Source organism: Sinohyriopsis cumingii, chromosome 2, assembly GCF_028554795.1.
Source record: "Sinohyriopsis cumingii isolate HCF-2022 chromosome 2, ASM2855479v2, whole genome shotgun sequence".
In the NCBI taxonomy this organism is placed as follows: domain Eukaryota; kingdom Metazoa; phylum Mollusca; class Bivalvia; order Unionida; family Unionidae; genus Sinohyriopsis; species Sinohyriopsis cumingii.
The window spans coordinates 37,969,985-37,996,610 of NC_142962.1; the positions used below are offsets into that span (position 1 = coordinate 37,969,985).

The 26,626-nt window shown below is 35.7% G+C and overlaps 2 protein-coding genes across 2 annotated transcripts in view; one reads left to right on the top strand and one right to left on the bottom strand.

Annotated features, from left to right (window-relative positions):
• The window catches only part of LOC149804667 (autophagy-related protein 2 homolog B-like), a 206,742-nt gene that overhangs the window by 71,287 nt on the left and 108,829 nt on the right, over positions 1-26,626 (top strand). The window lies entirely within an intron of this gene.
• LOC149804670 (uncharacterized) lies at positions 8,872-18,712 on the bottom strand. The gene is made up of 2 exons (XM_089942920.1): positions 18,553-18,712; positions 8,872-16,879 (listed from the first exon to the last, which is right to left on the bottom strand). Exon 2 carries the CDS (start codon positions 16,859-16,861, stop codon positions 14,306-14,308), a length of 2,556 nt encoding a protein of 851 aa, XP_089799046.1. The 5' UTR covers positions 16,862-16,879; positions 18,553-18,712; the 3' UTR covers positions 8,872-14,305.

The window sequence follows — 26,626 nt, forward strand, 5'->3', positions numbered from 1 at the left end:
ATCTGAAGTTGATGCTACCATCCAAGGTGTAGAGAGGTGCATTTCTGATGTGAAATCATGGATGACTCTAACAAGCTGCAGATGAATGATGATAAAACTGAGGCCATTCTGATCACAACACAAAGACTTTCTCATTCACATCCTTTATCTCAAACAATAAATATCAGCAACGCCAACATTAAATTCACACAATCAGTATGAAACCTAGGTGTTACTCTGGACAGTACTCTCACATTGCACCAACATGTCATGAACATATGCAAGGCTGCATATCTTGAGCTGAGATGCATCAGCTCAATTTGCAAATATGTTTCAGTTGATGCCTCTAAAACACTTGTGTGTTCATTAGTACTTTCAAGACTGGATTATTGTAACTCAATTCTGTCTGGTTCATCTCAATATCTACTCTAGAAACTTCAAAAAGTTCAAAACACAGCTGCTCAGATCATACTTAGAGTACCACGATCAGACCATATATATATATTAACTTTATAAATTAACTGGTTCATGTGTTTCTCAATTGTTGACATGCTGATATGTTGAGTTAAATCTACATGTCTAGTTAAATTTTTAATATTTATAATGGAGTAGGTTGTCTTATTAAGGGATCCAAAACAGAGTACCACGATCAGAGCACACCTTCCCACTGCTCTGTACCCTACACTGGCTATCCATTCAATCCAGAATCAAACACAAAATTTGTTCTCTGTGCTACGTTTCACTGTCTGACTCTAGTCCAACATACCTATCCGACCTCACCTATGTGTACACACCAGCAAGAAACTTACGCTCCTCTTCTGACAATCATATACTCATTATTCCCAATATGAAAACAAAGTCATATGGACAGCGTTCTTTTGCATACCAGGGCCCAGCAACGTGGAATGAATTGCCCACTGAAGTCAGACACAAAGACACAGTGATCACACTCAAGAGGGCTCTCAAAACTCACTTATTTCGACTGCAAGAACAAACTTAAAGACCTACTAATGTTTCCTACTTGAAATATTCTCAGCATGTTTTTTATTTTTTAATGCTTTTCTAATGTTTATCTTATAGGTATTGTCTAATGTTGTAAAGCGCTTAGAGCTTCTAAAGATTAGGCGCTTTACAAAGTCATCATCATTATTATTAATATTATTATTATTATTATTATTATTATTATTATTATATGGTCAAGTGAGTGTTGCCCTCACAGACCAATACTTCTGTTTTATTTATGTATTTATTTTCTTATCTAATTATTTTATATAAGATATTTCATTATGCTGCAGATAGATAAATTATTTTCTTAAATTATTTGGTCAAAAATTATTCAATGGGAAATAGAATGTCCAAGTCGTTGTGAGTGTCATCCTCACAGATTTGACATTTTCAATCCAATTTAATCATTACTTGATCTAACACTTGATACAAATAATTCCAACATTTTCGTAAGAAGCCCAAATATCCAAGTCATTGTGAGTGTTATCCTCCCTGACTTAACATTCTAAATTCGATTCAACATTACCTGATTTATCTAGCAATCTATGAATATATAATTTTTATTGATGTTTTATTTTATAATTTACTAGCTTTCTAAGTCATTGTGAGTGTCATCCTAACTGACTTGACAGCTGATTTATTTCTGTTTATATCAATTAAATTCAAATAAATATTATGCTATAGTTGCAGTGTAAAATCAGGCAAGTGTTCTTGCAGAATTTACATTTCACACATTACTGTCAAGTCGTATTTTCTCATCTATAGTAAACTTTATTGTAGTTGAATCCAGATGTAGTAAATCTTGTATATTTTTCATTCATCAAAAGAGGTATTAATACAATGAATTTAATAGTGTGGTGCTAATAGATAACCCCTGACCTTGTGTGAGATTGTCATATTAAGAACCATACCTCAAGACATGGATAATTTTCTGGCTTTGTATAAAGACAACAAGGCTTTTATGGTTATGAGCTGCAACTTTATTTTACGTTTTTTTATATATAAATAAATCATCTTGTATTATGATTGAAGAGAAATTAAAAATTTGAGTTTTCTCCATTCTCCCCCTCCCCCTTAGTCAGCTGGTAAGAAGCATACTCATCCCTGGTGTCATACTCCAGTGTAGTCTTATCTGGACTGAACTCAGCCATTTTAATATAGTTTCACAATTTCTGAATTTTTTTACCCCAAAAAGTATTTAAACAGTGGCATAAATTTGATGATTAAGTGTCACATGCAGCCGGTATTTAAAAAGAAAGCCTGATCAAATTCTGTTAGTAAATGTGGTTCTCTTTATCAGCATGTTTTCTCAAAGCATGGCTCTTTTTATAAGCACATCTATCTGAAGCAGATGCATAATAATAAAAGTTCCATTGCTGATAAAGATGATCTTAGCTACATGGACATAAATATATTTAAAATGATACTTTAAAAAAAAATAGATTCAAGTCACAGCTTGAAAGATAGTAGGATGTATGTGGCCACTGAAAAATGCGCAGAAGGATACATAGTTACCACTAAAATTGAATTATTTTAATTAACAAATTGTAAACTACAAGAATAACAGTTGTTGTTGTTCTAGGGTTTAATGCCATTTTTCAGCACAAGATAGGCTATACATGGCGGCCAGTATAACTGGTGGAGGAAGAACCCTGGAAAACCCAGGGAAGAACCACCGACCCACGAGAAGCTACTGGCAGGCTTTCCCACGTACCCACGCTAGCCGAGCCTTGGACTCGAACCCACGCAGACAGAGGTGAGATGGCAGTGATCCGGAATGGTGAACGCTTTAGACCACTCGGCCACTCGGGGCCCCCAAGAATAACAGAGAAAAGGAGGAAACAAATAGCAAAGAGAAGGATTGATATATGGGTTTAAATGAGTGGATGCATGCAGTCTGTACATCATGAAAATATAATATAAAAACTATATATTGTATTGCCGTGTAAAAGTTAAGTGAAAATTCAATTTACCGAATCCTCACATTCTTCTTAGAGAGACATTTATGCAGAATTGCAAAAGACATAACTGCATCATCATCAAATTCAAGGCAGGGAAGTCACTGACAATTTCACGGGACCTCCCAGACCCCAGGCCAAGAAAAAGAGACAGAGATTAGTCTTGGAATTATGATTTTTCCCCACATTAAAATTCATTTCAGCTGTTACAGGATGGTGTTGGGTAGGATTGCATCGAGTGAAAACACTTAACACATTCACATGGATGAGATGATTATTTATAATGGTAATGAAAGATGAATGAATCTGGCACCCTACTCATGCACTCAAAGTTCAATAACAGGTATAAGAAAATGATATTGTTGCTAGAAATGCATACAATATAAGCATGGATTTTTAACAGATAATCACAAATGATATTGTATGTCATTGGATCTGATCAACATACAGAATTTACCAACAAATATGGTTGAACTATGAATTTATGAACAAATATGATCAAGGTACAAAAATTATATCAGTAGACATAATCAGTGTATGGAATTATAAATAGTCATGATTGATATATGGATCGATCAACAGCTATGATCAAGGTATGGTTCATCAAGTAGAATGCTTCATTAGACTGATGTCACAAATATATTGACATTGATTTTTAGGTTCAAAACCTCTCTCAACACACACACACATGTGCATACAAACACACAGGCACACACACACTCTCACACACACTTGGCATCAACATATATGATGATATTTATCTTGTGGCATCCAGGTGATGATCACAAGATTTCCATTCTGTAGCTCTCCCCAAAAATGGTTAAGAAAACTTCATCCATCCTTCTAATGGACCCCTCAAGAACCTCACTGTTCCACAGATCCATTGTTCCAGAACCGTTGGCCCCCTCACACTGAGCTAACCAGTATCATCCCTTGAACCAGTGTAACCACTGACATATATTTGGGGTATACAGCCCCCAGATTGATGACTCCTCATGACAGCTTTATAGCTGAAGATTGCTTCTGTAAAGTGGACAGCTTTTTGACAAGACTTTTTTGTATCGTGATGTAGTCTGTAAGTACTATGGTTGTGTTCATATCCATGGTGGGGCCCTGAGTGTGTGAGTGGTCTAGAGCGATCACCATTACAGATCACTGCCATCTCACCTCTGTCTGTGTGGGTTCGAGTCTTGGGCTCGTCCAGTGTGGTTATGTGAGAAAGCTTGCCAGTAGCTTCTCATGGTTCGGTGGTTCTTTCAGGGGTTTTCCAGGGTTCTTCCTCCACCATTTATACTGGCCACCGTGTAACGCCTATCTTATGCTGAAAATGGCATTAGACCCTACAACAACAACAACATATCCATGGCTAGATAGCTCAAGGTAAAATGGGTTCTCCACAGCTGGCAACTTTGTGTGTGCAGCAGTAAGTGAACAATACAGGGTATTTCTAAATCACAGTGGTTTAAAAATAATACACTTTTGGGTAATGCTTTACGAAGCAAATAATCCCATCTACATTTTTGTGCTTATATTATAGATGAGCATTATCATACACAAAATTTTGTGACATCAGATTCTATTGATACTAAATCATTTACCTTTGTAAAACATATTTATTGACAAAATTTGATTAGAATCATTTTAAAGAAGTACCATTTTGCGTTTTTAAGCCACTGCACAGTTTCTTGCTCATTGTAGCTGTTACAATAGCATCCCATCCACACAGTTTCTTGCTCATTGTAGCCATTACAATAGCATCCCATCCACACAGTTTCTTGCTCATTGTAGCCATTACAATAGCATCCCATCCACGCAGTTTCTTGCTCATTGTAGCCATTACAATAGCATCCCATCCACGCAGTTTCTTGCTCATTGTAGCCATTACAATAGCATCCCATCCACACAGTTTCTTGCTCATTGTAGCCATTACAATAGCATCCCATCCACACAGTTTCTTGCTCATTGTAGCCATTACAATAGCATCCCATCCACACAGTTTCTTGTTCATTGTAGCCATTACAATAGCATCCCATCCACACAGTTTCTTGCTCATTGTAGCCATTACAATAGCATCCCATCCACACAGTTTCTTGCTCATTGTAGCCATTACAATAGCATCCCATCCACAGTTTCTTGCTCATTGTAGCCATTACAATAGCATCCCATCCACACAGTTTCTTGCTCATTGTACCATTACAATAGCATCCCATCCACACAGTAGATCCATTTGCAGTATCAGTTTCTGTATCATGTTTATGTATATAGCTGTAGGAAACAGTATTGTGACCGTTCTAGGAAACAATATTGTGACCATTCTAGAAATGTTTTACTTACATTGTCAGATATTTTCAATAAAGACATATCTTGCATTCTAAATGAGCTTATAATAAGGTCCTTTATCCATTATGCATCATGATCAGTTCACAGTCATTATTTACAGTTTGATTCTTAAAGAGTGCTCAGCCAATTTGCACATGATATTATGGGAAGCATTCTAGTGTCAAGGCCTTTCAGATTTGTTCAAATGATACAATCCACTGTTGAATATGGGTACTGTAACTAAAAGTAGAAAAACATTTAAATGACATTGCATTAACTGCTCAAAAGAAATTGACCAAATTCAACACAAAGCATTCTGGCTTAGGATATGTTGATCATCAGTATGCAGAGTATAAAATTATCTGCACTTATTTTGAATGTGTACCCTTTAATTACCAAACAACACAAAAATTTGATGTTATCTACTTGTATAGGATTTTATTCTTGTATGTTAATGCTTCACTGCAATAAAATATTATAATATAAATTTAAACACCAAATTATTATGGTGCATCTCTAATTCACACCAATAATTAGCCCAACCAAACTAACTTATTGTGTCTCTAAAGCATATCAGTAAATAGTTTAGCTTTTCCAACAAGCTTGAATGTTCTGCTATATTTAATTAATTGTGTGATCAGGAAAGAATTAAATGGCATCAGGCAATAGCTCAGATAATCTATTCTAAGCCTGTAATGCTTGACCAGTTGTGGAATTTTGTTTTAGCAAGAGAATTATTGCTGTCATGGAGATAAGAAAATGGTCTACATTTTATGTTCAAGTGATTATTAGTATATGTTTCAGACTCAGCTGCATGCCCAGTCAGAACATGTTAGCACAGTCACAAGTTCCTGTCCTTACAAATATCATGAACATAAATGGTATCATGGTACCAATTGTTTTTAAGCTAATGTTTTGTGAAATAAATATACTTTCTATCCTACTTCACACACTGTCATAAAGAACAATGCTAGATTGTCAATTTGACAATGACATAACCAGGTACTCCATTGCATTTAAGAGAGATAACTCTACTGGAACTAGACAGGGGTAAGAGTTATCTAGTCACACCAAGCACATTTTCAGCCATGTCTACCATATTTTTAAAAAAATCATAAAAAATACAAAATACGATCTAGATAGAAATTAACATAAACTGACATGTTGCAAAGAGGCTCAACTTTTTTTTAAGCCTAACAGAAAGTACAACTCTTACATACTGCACCAATCACAGCTAGTGTTGTTCTTTAATTCTGAATCCAATGTTCCTACACCTTTAGCTCCACCCACCTGGACTTGCACAGCTGGTACCGTTATGCCAGATGTATATCTGCCTACTGCTTGAATATTAAGTTATTGCAAAAAATCCCTGGAAGCAGATCCTGTGAATTTAATCCCACAAAGGATAAGACAGTATAAGACTTTTTTAAATTTCTGAAAACATTGTTAATTGACAAAACACGAACTCATAAATATACAAGCCTGCTCATAAGCCCAGTTATTGTGTAAAAAAATACACATAGGTCATTTTTATCTTCTATCAGTCTGCAGTCACACTGTTTTGTCCAACTGAAACTGCTGTTAACAAAAAGCCTCACCTTCACAAACATGAGACAGTCATTTAATATTGGACTAGTGTGTCACAAGATGTTCTGTCAACATGTGTACTAAGGACTTGTGACATCCTTCATATCTTTTCACAAGGCCTTTCACATAACAAACTATCATATGCCTTTATGAGATATAATAACCATTTAAGCAAATCATCAACCAATTCATTTAGGTAGATACAAAGTCAGACTGGTTGCATGTTTCTTTACGCTCTCCTAACACACACTTCATTGGCAAATATACACAATTAAAATGGGTACATCATGCAGAAATTAAGTTGCATTAGAGGGTTGTATGACCTTGAGTCCTTGAAGATCTGCATGAACTATAACCATCATTACTTAAATTAACAAATCTTTTAAATCATAAAATGAAGAACAACACACAAAATAAATTGACCAAATTTGACAGAAATCATTTGAATATGAATGGCATGTAAAGTTGTATAAATTATGCTGGTCCATTATCATGGCTGCTGTTAATACAATTATAAAAACTGTAATAACTCTCAAGAACTACTCAGCAGAATGTGACCAGATTTGACAAAAAGCATCCTAGTTTCAAGGATTTTTACACTAATACTGATGATGCTGATCTGCCATCAAACTTTACTAAAATATAAAAACATAAGCAGCTTTAGCTGAAACCCCTCAATAAAAAACAACAGAAAACATTCTAGCATTAAAGCCTTTTAATAATGAACAAATGATCTTGATATCACATCAGATATGGATGAAGATACCAAAATCAGCAAAACATTGAAACAGTTGTTTTCATCAACCTATGCATTCAAAAACATTGGAAGAAATTTAAACAAGAAGTATTCTTCTTACCAATATCTCTTGGTAAATATTTCTTGCACTTGGCTCATTGGCAATGTCAGACAGGTGAGTGATCTCAGCCCTACTTGGACCTCTTGTTAGTACAGCATAAGACTTTACATGAAGAGGACCAAGGTCGAAGTTCAGTTTCTTTTGGCAAATGTTACAGTTATGGCTCCATGCTAGACTTAGAACATTACCTCTCAGATTGCACTTAACTTTTAAAGGACATAATGGACTGATTTCACATTTTATATTAAACTTCATATTAAAAACAATTTTTGGCTAAATTTAATTTGTAATGTTTTGCAGCAAAGTTTAATGGAGTAATGGCCCCAGTTTGACTTAGTGATTTGCCCTGTTAACTGCATCATATTGGTAGGGGGGCATCTTTGGCATACTTCTAGTTTATATTGACACTTAACATAGCAATAACATGAAATTTTATGTGGCATTTATGTGATTGATAATATATAAATCTACACTTTCCTGTCTTTACAAACATGTTGCTTTGTTCACATTTTGCAGCTCCAAAGGTAATGGGTTATTCAGGGTAAAACATTCTCCTTTAAGGAGAAATTTACATGCAGAAATAATGTAGATTTTAGGTAATGTATATACTCACATAGAAGATGAGTCCAGCTGCAAACAATATTGACCCTGATCTGCCATTGCATAATACACTGGCAGCTTGCACTCTGGTGGTCTAGTGGTTAGAGCATTCACCTTAGATGCTGGAGGCCATGGGTTCAATCCCCAGCCAAGTAATACCAAAGACTTATAAAAGTGGTAATAGCAGCTGCCTCGCTTGGCACTCAGCATGAAAATGTTAGTGTTTGGACTGGTAGGCCTGGTTGTCAGGATAATGTGTCTGGGTGGGACATCATGCTAAATGTCTGTGGCATGATGCCCCAGTGCTAGATCACTATCCACTGCCACACTTCAGACATTGTAGCAATATGATGATTTTTTTTTTAAAGCTACAATAAAAATCTAAATCACACATGCACATAGACACAGACACCCACAGCATCAGTTTGCTTGTTTTACTGATTACTCTCAACAAACTCTATAGACCTAGATCTGCTGACACATTATGTTATCATTGAGTAAAAGTGTACCTAAGTAACAAGAGCTTTATTGAATTAGTCTTTTGGTATCTAGTTGGGTTGCTGATCTTTTTAAAATACATTTCCATTACTGGAATTACGACTAAACATCTTTTATTTGTTTTACATTGAAAGAAGAGATGAATTTGTTTCTCCAGGAAATAGCCTTTTGTCTTGAGGTGTCACATTGTTCTCTCATGGTGATTATGTGGTATAAAAAATGTGCTTCATGCTTAGAATTTTGACATGGGAAACATGTTATTTATAATTATAGATGGAATTACATACCAAGTTGTCAGTTGACTCTATAAATAATGACAGTCTTAAAGTAGTCACTCTTCAAACATATTTGGAAAGGAAATTTGAAAAGGGCCTATCACATACATTATACAAACTTTATGCTCTTCCATAACAGAGTGTTACTTCTTTATGTCTGTCTGTCAACCAGTCAGGTTAAATTTTGCATTTAGGTCAGTTGTTAGGCACTGGGGTGGGGTCACAATTCTAGTTTTGTAAAACATCCTTTGTTACATACCTGGATACCACAGGTAATATACTGTAAATTATTCTGTTTTCATTTGTATCATTGTTCATGCTTTTGCAGATACTGTATACATTTTAGGATATCCATCAGAGAAAATGAATATTTTTCATATGTCACTCAGTTTTCAGTCTTTAAATTCATGCTAGTTAAGCAGTTACAAGCTTTATTGGTGCCACCTATAAATAAAGTGCATTCGTAGGATTCACTTTTCTCCTGTACATATAGTTAGTAGGTTGACGTTTTGATTTTGCATGTCATATATTTGTCATTATTGAAAGAAGTTTAAATAAAACTAAACATGTATTATTTGTTTCCTTTTTTGTAGGTAGGTATGTATATTAATTTTCTGGAATGGTATCTTGAAGAAACTTAAAGATGTTGCATAGATTTTGTTTTGTTAATTGATTCAGGTATAGTTGTATCTGGGGTTTTTTCCCCCATATTCTGCAATGAACCACTATAGCTCAGAGGTTAACATGCTGGACATGTAAATAGAAGGCCAAGGGTTTGAATCCTGCCCAAAGCAGGCTGGGTCAGCTGCTGTGGTAACTCACTGGGAAGGGCACTTTTCTTAATCTGCCTGAGTACCTTGTAATCTGCCTTGTGTAGATGTGCAGTTAAACACCATCTTTTAGAGTATTCAAAGTGTTTCATTACACAACTACTATTTCCTTCCTTGGTCAATGGATTTGTGGGGTTTAACTCCATTTTTCAGTACATCATAGACTGTACATGGCAGCCAGTATATTGTGGTGCAGGAAGAACCCAGGAAGACCCTGGGAAAAACCACCAACACACTGGACTCTACTGGCATGCTCTCTGACATGCTTACATTGGTTGAGCAGAGATTTGAACTCATGCAGACAGAGGTGAGATGTGTCAGTGATCTGTAAAGGCGAGCTCATAAGACCACTCACACATGTGAGACCCCCAATACAAATATGACTCTTTCAGACCAGATATTCTGAAAAAAATGATAATTTTCATTTGCTTACAAATTATCTGGACAGAGAAACATGTGTGTGTGTGTGTGTGTGATTTGGATTTTTAATGTAGCTTTAACAATTTTTCAGTCATATCACCACAATGTCTGCAGTATGGCAGTTTATAGTGATGTCAAGCATTGGGGCATTATGCTGCAGACATGTAGCATGATGTCCCACCAAGTCACATAATCCTGACACCAGGCAGACCAACCTTAACACTAACCTCTTAAAGCTTAGCGCCAAGCAAGGCAGCTGTCAGTACCATTTTTGTAAGTCTTTGGCATGACTTAGCCGAGGATCGAACCCATGACCTCCCACATCCGAGCTGGACACTCTAGCCACTGGGCCACCGGAGCGGTTGTTGGACAGAGAAATACCAGTATTATTGTGAAATGTCTGCTGTGCACATGAAGGTACTCTGGGCCAACTTAGTTTCAATATCTATAATAAGGTAATTGAAGTGAATTAATAATAATAGTTTTTAAAACATGCTCATCCCTGATTCTTCACTATTACAGAGAGGTTCCTAGTGGTATTCATGTTTTAAATATTAGCATTTATTCATTTCTTCCCATTGCACACATCTGGTATTTAGACACTGATATATTTTAAAAACATCAGGCTTGCATTTAAGATAGAGGTAATAGATATTGACAGGAAAAGAAGTCATCCCTTATATGTGACAAAATCAGGACATTAAACCAGTTGATTAAAAATATTTGATTGTTGGATTGACTTGTCAATCAGTAGGCTTTCTACCAAACAATTTACCATTTCATTATGGAAGTATACCAAAATTTGGAAATTATTAATTTGCTCATTGTTTGAACTAATATTTTCATTCAGATTGATGAAATAAAGAAAAGAGATGATTCAGGTTAGAGCATTACAAACATTACATCAGGGGGCCCCTAGTGGCCGAGTGGTCTAAAGCGCTTACCGTTACAGATCACTGCCATCTCACCCCAGTCTGCATGGGTTTGAGTCTCAGATTTGGCCAATGTGGGTATGTGAGAAAGCTTGCCAGTAGCTTCTCGTGGGTCAGTGGTTCTTTCCAGGGTTTTCCCGGGTTCTTCCTCCACCATTAATACTGGCCGCCATGTATAGCCTGAGTGAAATGGTGAACCAATAACAAGATTTAGCGTTAATTACAGCTGATTTAATTATGCTTTGCTTACCATTACTATTGACCATAGGATTATTTTTATTTCTCTGTTGGTTGGTTTGTCTATCATTTACTATCACAGGTTCAGAGACATTGTCACATGCTAAGGGCCAAATTACACTATGCTCCTTTTCCATGGATTTTTTTACTGATTGTTTGTGATGATGGTCAAGAGAGAGAGAAATAAAGTAAGCTGGATTCATGGAGGGGTATAATTGACCTGCTGGCTGAGCAACCAAGACTATGAGATTGTTTTTATCATTCATCTCTGTTTCTCTATTGGTTAATTAGTCTGGCCAGAGAGAGAGACAAATAGCATGATTTGTATCATGTGTGGTACATATGACATGATGACTGACCAACTACCACAATGAGAAGGAAAGAGAGAGGGATTGAGTCTTCAGACATTTTAATATTTAGAAATGATCTATTTTAGAACATTATTATTGCTTAAAAATCAAAAACAAAATATAGCATCAGATTGATTACAATATGAGTCTGTGACCTAATGAAGTAATTCAGAATGAAGCCTTCTCATCTCAACAGGCTATTGAAATTTTGTATCATTAGTATTGTGCAGCAGTAAATAAAATCCCTTGGAAAATGTACTCATACCATTGTAATGACTTAAGTTCTTCTACAGCTCTATATAAGTTCAAGTTCAGTGTTTTCATCCAGCTCAAATCAAATTCTTTATTCTCTCACTCCACAGATTTCAAGGTATTTTTTGTCAAGAGAGAGAGAGAGAGAAAGAGAGAAGAAAACAGTGGGGATTTTGATGACATTGTGTAATATATTTACTTCATGTTTGATTAATAAGTGGAAATTCATATTGGATCTGGAGAGTACAGAATCAATAGTGTACTGTTTAAAGCATAATTACATGCACATTTTCATACACCATGGGTGAATCACTATTTGATGAACCAACAGTATTGGTATATTCAAATCTATGAAATAAATACGTTAATAAATAAAGCAATAAATATTTCAAACATTTAGATCATATAGACATGTTTATGTGATACATCACTCTTGAGTAGCAATACTTATTAAAAAATATATGGTGTTACAGTTCATAAAGGTACAAAAATCAATTTCTGAAATAGCTATAAACAAGATAAACTTATAAGATAGCTGAAAGGGTACTTATACATGATTTTTGTTGAGCCTGCAACTGGCAGATCAACACAATTATCACTTGGTGTCTGTGTGCCTATCCATACAGCGGCCTGATTCATCCATCCATACCCTAGATTAACTTCAATGCTCAGTTTTTTTACTTTCCTTTTATTTCAGTATTTATTTTATTCCACTTATTTATTCCTTGGTTAAGTAAGATAGCTTGAGGGTTGGCTTAACAAACAGTTAATGGGAACTTTTTATTATCCATATATGCTTTGATAAGCTTATGCCCCTCTTTTTCATTAAAACTCGCATGAAAGTATTCCCTCCTAGACACACCTGTTTCAGTCTGGGCATGCTTTCTAAAACATAATGTTTCATGAATTTTGCCTTGGTACTTTGTAGTATTTCTTGAATCTTACCACAATATTTAGTGTCCTGTTACCATGGTACGTTGTTGGTTAAATGGGTCTAAAAATGGATTTTAAGAATGCTTAGTTTCACTGTGACAATATTTGGGAGGAGACAGCACCTTCAAAGTTGAGAACTCCCAACATTGACAAAACGAGCTTTGCTCATATTGAATATACATACATTTGATGGATATATAAGTAGCATCATCAATTTGCACACATTGTTTTAAACTTTACCCACATGAATCTTGACTGTTAATAATTTTTCAGGCACACAGTGTAGGCATTGCATCAAATATTGTGGTTAGTTCATTATTTATTTACAACATTTGAGTTGGACTGAGCACTAAAGTTGAGGAGCTTTCTTATTACAGGTCCAAATTAATTTTGAGAACAATTCTGTCATGGAAGATTTATAGTACACTCAGTTTCCCTTTAAACAAGGATTAAGGTTTATGGCAGACAAAGGGATATGGGATGGCTCTCGGAAGAGGTTTTCCTTGTGTTGTTAGACAGATGTGTACATGACTCCTTGAGTGCTCTCTTGAAACTGATGGATTTATGTTCAAGCTTCATTGCAGTTTTTAGAATCGTATCTTTACTAGGAAATCACTCATCCTATAGTGTGTCTAAGTACAAAACAATAGAGATTATTTAATGTGATCAGTTAGGGTTTGCCTTTTTGATTCACAACTATGACTTGACACAGTATTTGAAGAGTTGGTGTTAGTAATACTTTGTCATTGAAATGCAAAATTAATATTTAACTCCACACTAAATGCAGTTCGAAAACAAGCACCTTCATCATATGTTAGATGTGGAAGATGTTAACAACACCACTGTTTCTATTTCCTTTGGTTTGAAAATAATAGAAAGAGATTTATCATGGTTTGATGCCAATCTTTCGAATGATCGTCTTGTCATATTCCTTTGTGGGTCTGCCAGATTTTGTATCTTTGACCCAGGCTCAGGGTTGGGAATATTAGGGACAATATTCCTGCTCCAGCTTTATTAAACATGGAGATCTGTGATAATATTGGTTTACATGTACCAAAATCTATTTTGATTCTCTTAATTCTCCATACAGGACAGTTGTAGCAGCCTTGTTTCTTGGTGGGTGGGGGATCAGACACTGTACATGGGGCAGGAAGAAGTCTTACATTGTTTGAGGTAGACCTTACAAGATAGCAGATTCATCAATGTCACATACCAGACATTTTGACTTACTAGCGTGACTTCTCAGTCATCCCATTTTAATTAGCACAGAGACTTAAGACAATTGTCTTTTACAGAAATCTATATAAATTTCATCAGTATTTTCCTTGTAGAATACAGAAGTTGCTGCCACATTGCATGTATCACTGGGGCCAGGTATTATTGGTGTAACAGGAAGGGGTCTGTTGGGGTCGGAGGTAGATCGTAGTAATTGTCCTACATTGAGGATTGAAGGAGCTGAGTTTGTCTGAGCCAATCTGTGATCATCCACTTCTCTGTCTCTGTCATTCAGACATGATGATTGAGGAAGGTTTTTAAGATCTGTGTAATTATTTGGAATCACAGAAACCTTTACATCTTGAACTGATGCATAGCCACCATTTTGGTCATCAGTTTTCTTTTTAAGAATTTTATATTTTACTACAATAAATATAATGGCAATGGCTAGAATTAAAAATATTGCCCCTCCAAAACATATTCCAATTAACACAGAATTAGGTAGATTTTGTGAATCAGAGGCTTCAACCTTCTTTGTGTTTTCCCTCAGACAATGACAACCATTGGTGTATATGGTTTTGTTTATTTCCATACATATGCAAATTTCATAATCAGTATTTGGTTTTAAATCTTCCAAGGTGTAATGGATTGTCTCTCTGTGGAATTTCTTAGCTTTTGTTATGTTTTCCTCCAAACCTTTGTAATGAAGAACAAATCCAGTGATCGATGACCAGTCTATTAAAGCAACCCATGCCAGTGTAATGCTGTAAGCTTCTTTGCTGATTACAGAGAGACGGATTTTTGTGAATGGGGTTGATGTCTTTTGTACTGTATCAGGAGTTGTATCAGATGGTTGTGTGGTTGTTATAGTATAATTGTAAGCAGGACATGAATGTTCCGTGTAATTTGGAGGACAAGGTAACTGGTCAGCTTTAAGATCAATGAGATTTGTATACTTTAAATATTCTGGTGAAGAGCAGTATTCAAGATATTGTAGCTCCCACCTTTTGATGATGTCCAGGAACCAAGACATCTGACAGTCACAATGCCATGTGAATAATATTTCCTGAAGTCTTGTGAAATTGTCAAAGACACATTTGTCAATGGTTAAATTGTTTCCCTGCAGATCAACCTTTTGCAGTGTATCTTGGAGGCCCCAGAAAGAAGCAGATGACAATTGTGAAATGTTGTTATCTGCAAGGTAAACTTCCTTTAAGGAGTGACTGTGTTTAAAGGCAAAATCAGGTATACTTTTCAAGTTGGTTCCACTTAGCCATAATTTCTCAAGCTTTGGTAATTGTTCAACAATTCTCCATATTTGAGACGAGTTCAAAAGGGTCTTTTCTAAGTTCAGTAACTCCAGTGAATTTTTTATACTGGCAATGGATTCAGTTGGGAAATTCAACCGTTCATCATTTATATTTTGAGAATGTAGTCTCAAGTCAGCTAATGTTGGAGAAAATGAAAATAATCCAGGTTCGATGTATTTTATTTCATTGAAAGATAGGTCCAAAGTATGGAGGGCTCCAAGTCCATAAAATGTATCTGCTCTGAGTTCTTTTATTTTGGTACTTTCAAGATTCAGGTAATGAAGTTTTGTTAAGTTCTGGAAAGTCTTTCCTGGCAAGCCATTTAATCCATCAGAATTCTGGTTATATGAGAGTGTCAAAGAGTGAAGTCCTGTCATTGGTAATCCTGAAAAAACTTTGGCTATTTGTTGGGCAGACAGACTGTTGTGAGCAAGACTCAGAGCTTGTAGGGTAGCAGCAAGCCCAAAGAAACATTTTTCCTCAAGGATCTTCAGTTTACTATTGTGTGTTATTTCAATTTGTTTCAGTTGATTTAAACTGGTGAAAGATTGATCATATATTTGGGCTATTTCTGTATTTCTAATTGTAAAATTTGTCAACAATCTGAGTTTTGATAAAGCTGACACAGGCAGATAGCTCAGAGGTACATCATCGATAAGTAGGGAAGTAAGCTTTGGAAGTTTATTCTGGAAAGTATCCTCGGCAATGTGGGTAAGATTTTTTATCTTATTTAACTCCAGCATTGTGAGGTTTGTGAAATTCCAGATTGAATTGTTTGAGGTGATAACAAGCTGTCTAAAATTCCATATTTGAAGAAAGGTCAAGTGATTCAATTTTTTTAATGCTGAATATGGAATTGATATCAATCCATCTCCTTCAATAAGCAATTCCTGAAGAATATCTTCCACACCAGCAAAAGCATCTGCAGTAAAATTAGATACATAGTTTTTTGTTAGGTCAATTCTCTTTACTTTCAAATTGTTAAATGCACCAGGAGGTATTGTTGTAATTCTATTGCAAGGTGTACAACTGGGTAAACTTCCTCGGTCATAGCTGGTACTAAAAGTCAGCTCACCAAATGTCACATTGACTTTGCTGAAAATAGGGATTTTAGTCAATTTTCTGTCCCTGCAGTTAAGAATGTATCCTTTAGTTTCATGTATTTGGCAGTCACATTGTGAAGTGGGGCAGGGAAGTCCTTCCATTTTTAATAAACTCTGATATTTCCCATTGATGATGCTTACATTTATAACCAGAATAAGATAGGTTAACTCGATCATGATCTTCATGGAAGACTTTTCCATTTCATCGATAAAGTACTTCTGAAAAATATGAAATAAAATTGTCATATTTATTGAAAAAATATACATGTGCAGTTAATGATATAAGTACTTGATATTTTAGCGTCATTGCATTTTCTTGAACTTTGTTAATGCAGCATATTTGCAAAATTGTTTGCAAATTAACAATCAATTAAGTGTATTCAACCTAATATCAAAGCTTGTATGATGAAAATTTGATTATTTTCAAAATTTGAGTGTCATTGCTATATTCATAACAATATTTAAATTTGTTGAAAATGTTGTGTTTTACAGTTAATGAATAAGTCAAGCATTTACTTACAAGTTGGAGATATTCATGTATAAATGACTAAAAATAAAAAGGTTTCAAAAGTACAAGCAAACAAATAGGTAAACAGTGTGTGATGTTGAACAGACTTATGTCTGGCAACACTGACCATGTCATTAACACTGACCATGTCATTAGAGCTGTATATTAAATCCAATGTATAGCTTGTGATAGTTTATATTTGAAGTACAGATGAAGAGTGTAACTTTGGCATTTTAAAATACTATCAGCAGAGGCAGCGTTAGGAGTATGCGGGGTGTAGGGCCGACCATGACCGTGCGAGGCCAGAGTATCAGTATCTTGATTGGTATGCTACAGCAAACACTGATTTTGTTTAGACTAGATCAACTTTTGCGATTTGGCTGTTCTTACACTCTCAGGCACAATCTCCCAAAAAATCTTTAGTTCCGCACACAAATCTGTACAACCTTAGGCCTGAAGTGTGGGGCCTGGGGCGGTCACCCCACTTGCCACCCCCAAATGCCGTTCATGACTATCAGAGCACTTGCTCTCTTATCATTGAATCAATACATCATTTAGCATGAGATTAATTAGTATATGACGCCCCCTTGCAAATAGAATCATGCAATGCAGTGCGAGTATATTAAAAATTTCAGAGTCTTTAACTTATCTATTTGCAGGAGTCAGAAATTGTCCAGAATTGCATACATCTTGATTTTATATTGCATAATGTGTTTATCATAATACAGGAATGGAAATATGATGTCTCTTATGATCATTAATGTTGATATATTACAGCTATATATATGTATTACCATTATTTTTATATCATCTTCAAATTTTTATCTGAGATTAACATAGTTTAGGGTATTTTTTTAGAGATGTGTGCGTTCTTAGAATGTTTTGCATAGTCTACATTATGTATGTATGATCATTTCTTTTGATATGATCACTATTCCTTTTCTTTTTTTCATCACTTTCTTTTTCTGGTTTTCTGTTTCCTGCAATAAGAGTCAAAATGGTCTTGAAATTCAGATTAATACACTTCAGTTCCACTGGGGAACAATTATTTGGTTCAGAAAATAGGTAATCCAGATAGGCAGTCTTTAATTATTTAAGGATTTAAATTTGGTGGGGGGGGGGACTTGGTTGGGGTCATTATAAGCAAACAATCTGGATAACTGTCACTGGTATTGCTGTGTATGTATGCAGGTAAGTATGTGTGTCTGTGTCTGTCTCTCTCTCTCTCTTTCTCTCTCTCTCTCTGTCTGTCTGTCTGTCTGTCTGTCTGTCTCTCTCTCTCTCTCTCTCTCTCTCTCTATATATATATATATATATATATATATATATATATATATATATATATATATATATATATATAGATAATGAAAAAGAAGAAACTTACCTTATATCTATTGTTATTTCCTGGCTTAGTATTTATCCCACTGATTGTATGTTTCGGCTTACACTTGTCCAGCTCAGGATGTATATGTGCGTGTATCCACTGCTAAATGTCTAATTATTACAAGTTAAGGACCCATGTTCCGTATCTATGTGGAGGAAATGATGACACTCTTTACAAAATTGGGAAAATGGAGATTTGTCATATTTCAAAATCACATGCTCACTTTTGACGTAAATATATCCACCTAATAGTTCGTGAGTTTAGATGATATAGGAGGATATTGAATATGTGCTGGTTATTGTTTGTAATTGTGAAGGTTATCTTTTAGAATTTCAGGAAAATTATTAGTAAATTTGTATCCTTGTTTTACTGCAATAAATACAATTATGACAAAGGAAATTTCTTTTGCATATTGTATGCAAGTTCATCATGACATTATGATATTGCGGTTGTTAAAATTTTGATTGTTCATTATGTCCTAATCTATCTGTGTGTGTATTTGGGGGGGGGGATGTAGTGTTGCCACATGCTCACTTTTAATTTGGGTTCAACTGTAACCAATATAGATCCTGATCTGCCCTCCCATAATGTACTGTCAGATCAGGGTCTGTGTTTGTTCTTCTGAATAATCCTAACAAACTGCCTAGACCCAGATATTCTGGTACATCATGCAAGAGCAGATTTGAGTCGATGTAGTCTGCAGTGGAATCCAACTTAGTTTTAGAGTATACAAGATACACATGATATCCATCCCATCCCATCCCATCCCAGGCACTGGATCATTTCAGATCATTGGGTCAAACTAAGTGCATAGGAAATCACATTTAAAGATACAGAGGAGAGTCAGTTTTGTTCACACTCAATTCCTTTTAAAGGATTTCATGTATTTAAACCAAATTTCTTATATGGCTATAAGATTAAGAGGAGCACATGGAGGGGGTCAGGGGCGAGCAATACCTGTCATTTTGAGAGCGAAGTGGTATGAAACCTGCCCTCTCTCTCTAGATTCCAAAAGCAAATTCAAAGGTTAGAATTATACCCTAAACATGCTTAAAATGCAGGAACTTCCATGGACCTTACCCTCCTGATTCCAACCAGTGGTTCCATCCAATAAACCTTGTGGATGGCTTGAACCTAGTAAAAGGAAGAAGCCTGTCTATTTTGGAGCTCAAAGGTCAAGGTCATTATAACTGAGAAAAGAAAAATATTTCTAACAAAAATCAGTTTGGACAATGTACCTGAACCAAATATGTGGAGAACTTATCTTTAAGGTATTGAAGTCAGTTTAATGGATGTGAACATTGGGATGTATGTTTTAAAAAATGCTATAAAAAAATCTTTGCCTTATTGAGAATTACAAAAGTATGTGTTTAGGTGTTTTTTGAGGAATCAGGATATTTATTATCCTGTATGTGGTATCTGTTGCTGTTGATGTGAAGTTATTCAGTAGATATTGGGAGCCTAGAATTCTGAGAGTAATGCCCTGCCCATCTCATTATTTGCAAAGTATTTCCTTTTAAGGTTGATAGCTTTGGTGATCTAAGTGGTTAGAGAGTCCACCTTGGATGCAGGAGTTCGTGGGTTCAAACCCCAACCAAGTCATGCCATATACTTATACAACGGGTGCTAGTAGTTGCCACACTTGGCACTTAGCATTAAGAGGTTCATGTTAGGACTGGTTGGCCTCGTGTCAGGATAATGTGACTGGGTAGGACATGATGCTACATGTCTCTGGCATGATGCCCCAGAGGCTAGACATCACTATCAACTGCCACACTGCAGACATCATAACAATATGACTATAAGTATTAAAGGTACATTAACAAAAAATCTACAAATCTTTTAATGTCTGTACATTATGTATTGTATATACTCACATATCCTAGTTGGATTCAACTGCAAACTGCACGACCCAGATCTGCCATTACATAATGCATGAGCAGATTTGGGCCTGTGCAGATTTTTTTAAGAGCAAGAACAACAACACAGACCCTGATCTGCCAGCACATTATGTGATGGCAGATCGTTGTCAATATTGCTTGCAGTTGGACTCAACTTTTAAGCAAGTATATGGTACTTAATATGGAGTTCTTTAAATTAACATATACACTCATACTCACAAGTCCAACTGCAAACTTCACAGATCCAGATCTGCTGTTACATAATCCTTCAGTAGATCTGGGTCTGTACAGTTATAAGAAGTAATTGGTATAACAAACGTGACAGACTTGATCTGCAAGCTCATTATGCATGGCAAATCAGGGTCTTTGTTGTTTGCAGTTTGACTAGACTTGTAAGCGAATATATATGGTATATCATTTACTTCAAACTGTATTACTCAACACCCCAACACTTTTCTTGGGAGGCATTTGGTTGAAGCATTTTGATATCTTTTTATTCTGTCCACTTGGCTATCCAACTGTCTAATGTCTATCCATTTCTCCACTACATTAATATGAACTGCAGTGAAGAGTGACACTCAGTCTGGAAATATACTTGCCACATGGGTGACATGACATGAAAGGGACTTCATTATTGAATCTAGGGCCCAGCTGACAGCTAAAAGACCAAATTGATGCAAATATAATTTTTGCTTTATGAAGCTAATTAACCAGGAGTTGTATTCAAACTCTTGTTTTTCCTTCAGATCTCATATATATATACATTTCTGTCAGATATATTATAAGCATTCTATGCAATCAGGCAAAAATTAACTAGTCAGTTTGCTGTAAGTGTAATGGAACCTATAACAGTAATTGATTATAGTAAAGCAGACATGCCAACTCTCCCGATGTAATTGTGAGTCTCCTGATTGTGTGTAGAAAACCCGATAGTTCCAAGCAGGAGCAAAATTATCCTGATTAAAGCAAAATATGTTAAAGATAATGTTCTTCAAGTCTTCCAGGTCGATAAGGAGTAACAGGGCAATCATTGTATTGATAAATAAAAATATCTAGGTTTTTCTGAGTCAGTAGGATGTATTACAACAAATGCTCTGTAAACAAATTGAAATATCTTGGTGTTTTTTACTTCATACATGTATTTTGCGAGTCGATCCAAGTTGGTAGGATGTAACAGGAATCCCATCATATAGACCAATCGAAGTATCTCGCTTTTTTCATACTTTCAGATAAATACTTGTAAAAAAAATGCTTAAAAGAAAATTTCCAATCATAATTCTCTTCAACCAGTAGAGCTATGCAAATATTTAGCAAAAATCAATTGGGTATCATTAACCTAAGTCGGGATGTACTTTGCAAGTCAGATACATATGAAGGGGTGACTTGTCATCAATGAGTCAGAGTTGCATTTTGGAAAAATAAATAAACTCAATTGGATTGATAGATTGATAGATAGGAAGATAGGAAAATAACAACAAAACTTTGTAAAATATTCTTCTATTATTGAGTGGAATTATTCATAAATAAATCAACAACTTACAATTTGTTCTAATTAAATCCACTAAAATCCATGATGCTTGACATTTTAAATCCATTTATATGATAAATCCATCAATTCAGTTATAGATCACATAGTGTTAAAATAAATAGTTCAGAATGTTCTGATTCACAATATCCCATAATATTTGCATCTTACAGAATAACCATTGAAAGTTAAGTGCACATCTTTTTAGTTCACAATATCCCATAATATATGCATCTTACAGAATAACCATTGAATGTTAAGTGCACATCTTTTTAGTTCACAATATCCCATAATATATGCATCTTACAAAATAACCATTGAAAGTTAAGAGCACATCTTTTTAATTCACAATATCAAATAATATATGCATCTTACAAAATAACCACTGAAAGTTAATTACACATCTTTTTAGCTCACAGTATCCTATAAATGTCACTATCTTGATCTCATCTGGTACAAGGTTCAAGAATTCATCCAAATTTTCTGTGAAAGTTCTGAAATCCTCCATCTTCTTCAGGTAAATCATCATGGTCTAGTCATCATAAATATTGACTCCTTTTCCTTGACCTCTTGTATAGAGACTGAGCATGGGCCTGTAAGCAACACTGTGATCATACAGTTTGTGAAATATATTAAAGGCAATGCAACTGAACACATGTCAATTTTGTGGCAAGATCAAATAAGCACCCTCTGTTACTTGTCACCAATTAAGTATCACTTACAGCTCAATCAAAGGGTTGTCATGTGGGAAAATAGCTTCATTGATTAAGGTCAAACATTGGACAAGTAAGTACATGTATAGCTTCATCAAAAGGATTGTCAACTTGAAAAGAAAGTGAATGTTGCCTTTACAAGCCAAGGGCTCCATCAACCAGATGGTAAAAACATATATATATGTAAATTTAATATTGCATGGACATCGCAATGTATGTTATTGTTGTTGGGTTTCACACCATTTTTCAGCACACGATAGGCTATACATGGCAGCCAGTATTAATGGTGGAGGAAAGAACCACCGACCCATGAGAAGCTACTGGCAAACTTTCTCACATACCCACATTGACCAAATCCGAGACTCGGACCCATGCAGACAGAAGTGATATGGCAGTGATCCGTAACAGAGAGTGCTTTAGACCACTCGGCCACTCAGGGCCCCACAATGTATGCATATAATGAAAAGCAAAAGATTTAAGCAGTATGCATTTTGTTCAGTTTGCAATTCTGACTTATGAATATTTCATGGAGGGAAAAACTGTGTTGAAAAACATTGCCAGAATTCCATTCATATAACTAATGATAAAATGGCCAGGTCAACACCAAACCTCACATTAGTTTCAGTGAGAGATGCTAGTTTACCACACATATACACACATTATTGTTTTCTGAAAAAGAAACATTTTTTTAAAAATGTTGTCATTAATGGATTATAATGGTTGGGGGCAAGCGTCTAAGTTAACCCCACTTTACACACTTACTTTAAATGATTAACAGTCCCACTTTCATTGCCATCGAAGTTGGCATGTCTGGTAAAGCTTAATCAGACCATATAAGTACTTGACATCTAGATCAACCATAGTAATCAGTCATTTACTAAATGATATTGTGGTTTAGGATTGATTATCTGGTTATGAAAAGCATATAACCAGCTGTGCTTGGTGAAGTTGTACAAAGGTGGCCTTATTATAATCCATGGCAATGTCTTTGCTTAAGTTTAGATGTGCATGTAATAGAGCAATACACACACACACACACAGACACACACACACATATATATATGTGTGTGTGTTCAAGTTTCCAGGTAAATAGATAATAGTTATGACATTACCATTAAAATTGTACTTTTGGTTTTAGCTGTACTGCTTTTAGACTAGAAAAGCTTATATTGAATGCCTATTGTCTGTGAACAATGCTAGTCCATGCTCTAGCATTAGTTTGTTATCACTACTCCTCCTAAGCAATATGGAGGATTGCCATGAAACACACACACACACACACACACACACACACACACTAAATCTGAATATCTAGTTTGTCCTTAATGAAAACAGTGCTGCTCAGACATCCAATATATTTGCGATAGCAACAGTCTTAAAAGTCCTGTTATCACTTGTGGCGTTCTATGACTTTCTGCTATCAGTTGGGGTGGGGTGTTCCCAATATTTTTTTAAATTTACTATGGAACTCCCACCCTGGCTCATTTTTGTAGGAAGTGAAATTAGTGATAGAGAGAGGTAAAGCTCAGAGCCCCCAGTCAGCAATGCCGACAATTAAATTATTAAGAACACAAAGGTGAAATTCAAAAGAATAACAATTTAATACAATTTAAATGATATTAATTTCTCAACCAGTCTTCTTCCTCTCGACCGTGTAACAACCTATTTCATCACGTATCACTTGATTAAAGTGTGAGATCGCTTTCCCCTGTACTTGGTTTCTACTCGTCTCTGTTCTACTCTGCCAATTCCTTTCCTCCTTCCGGCATTATCCGTACTATGGTTCTTCCTATACTCTTCCTCTTCTTGTCTCCTTTTCTCCTCCTCCTCCTCTCGCTCTCTCTCTCTAGCGACTAGGCTTGTTCTCTGCATACAGCCTTGTTCTATCCTGTCTCCCCTCTCTGAGACTCTGGAATTAACTACCCAGTAGTTCTGTCCCCAAAATCTTCCTTTACGAAGCTTTATGTCCTTAGAATATACTTAGGGTTTTTCCGCCAGTTCATGAGTGGCTTCCTTGGAGTATATTGCTGCTTCACCAGTACAATGGCTTACAATAACTAATTCGTTCCCAGCCCAAATGACTGTTAAATTCTGGTTCGAATTGATGGCCCCACCCTTCCTCAGTTCCGATTGGATATCATTTCTACCCCAGTCGGTCCCGCTTAACAGACGAGCCTCAGGCCATCTGTCAACTTGGGGAGATTTACAACAGCAACAAGGGTCCATTGTTCTAGAACAAAGCTTCCAAGTCTACATGTGAGTTTTGACACCCAATGAAGCGGGGGTCTTGTACAAACACGAAACGCTACGATAGCCGCAGGGTCTACATATACACATGGCTGCTAACCCATTCCTTTTTTCCTGACTTACATAATCACAGGCAGGCAAATGTGACATCACTACTCCTCCAAAGGTCATATCAACATCGAGGTTTTACTAAAAGACTGATGATGTGTATATTTTAAAAACATCAGGCTTGCATTTAAGATAGCGGTAATAGATATTGACAGGAAAAGAAGTCATCCCTTATATGTTGCAGAATCAGGAAATGAAACCAGTTGATTAAAAATATTTGATTGGTGGATTGACTTGTCAATCAGTAGGCTTTCTACCAAACAATTTACCATTTCATTATGGAAGTATACCAAAATTTGGAAATTATTAATTTGCTTGTTGTTTGAACTAATATTTTTATTGAGATTGATGAAATAAAGAAAAGAGATGATTCAGGTTAGAACATTACAAACATTACATCAGGGGGCCCCTAGTGGCAGAGTGGTCTAAAGCGCTTACCGTTACAGATCACTGCCATCTCACCCCTGTCTGCGTGGGTTCAAGTCTCAGATTCGGTCAATGTGGGTATGTGAGAAAGCTTGCCAGTAGGTTCTCGTGGGTCAGTGGTTCTTTCCAGAGTTTTCCCGGCTTCTTCCTCCACCATTAATACTGGCCGCCATGTATAGCCTATCGTGTGCTGAAAAATGGCATTAAACCCTACAACAACAACAACATTACAACATAAACAGTGAAGCCATTAGACTGCAGTCCACTACTTCAAAATGAGGAGAAGAATAGGCTGAGTGAAATGGTGAACCAATATCAAGATTTAATGTTAATTACAGTTGATTTAATTATGCTTTGCTTACCATTACTATTGACCATAGGATTATTTTTATTTCTCGATTGGTTGGTTTGTCTGTCATTTACTATCACAGGTTCAGAGATATGGTCACATGCTAAGGGCCAAAGTGCACTATGTTCCTTTTCCATTGATTTTTTACCGATTGTTTGTGATGATGGTCAAGAGAGAGAGAAATAAAGTAAGCTGGATTCATGGGGGGGTATAATTGACCTGCTGGCTGAGCAACCATGACAATGAGATTATTTTTATCATTCATCTCTGTTTCTCTATTGGTTAATTAGTCTGTCCAGGGAGACAGAGACAAATAGCATGATTTGTATCATGTGTGGTACATATGACATGATGACTGACCAACCACCACAATGAGAAGGAAAGAGAGAGGGATTGAGGTCTTCAGACATTTTAATATTTAGAAATGATCTATTTTAGGACATTATTATTGCTTAAAAATCAAAAACAAAATATAGCATCAGATTGATTACAATATGAGTCTGTGACCTAATGAAGTAATTCAGAATACAGCCTACTCATCTCAACAGGCTATTGAAACTTTGTATCATTGGTATTGTGCAGCAGTAAATAAAATCCCTTGGAAAATGTATTCATACCATTGTAATGACTTAAGTTCTTCTACAGCTCTATATAAGTTGAAGTTCAGTGTTTTCATCCAGCTCAGATCAAATTCTTTATTCTCTCGCTCCACAGATTTCAAGGTATTTTTTGTCAAGAGAGAGAGAGAGAAAGAGAGAAGAAAACAGTGGGGATTTTGATGACATTGTGTAATATATTTACTTCA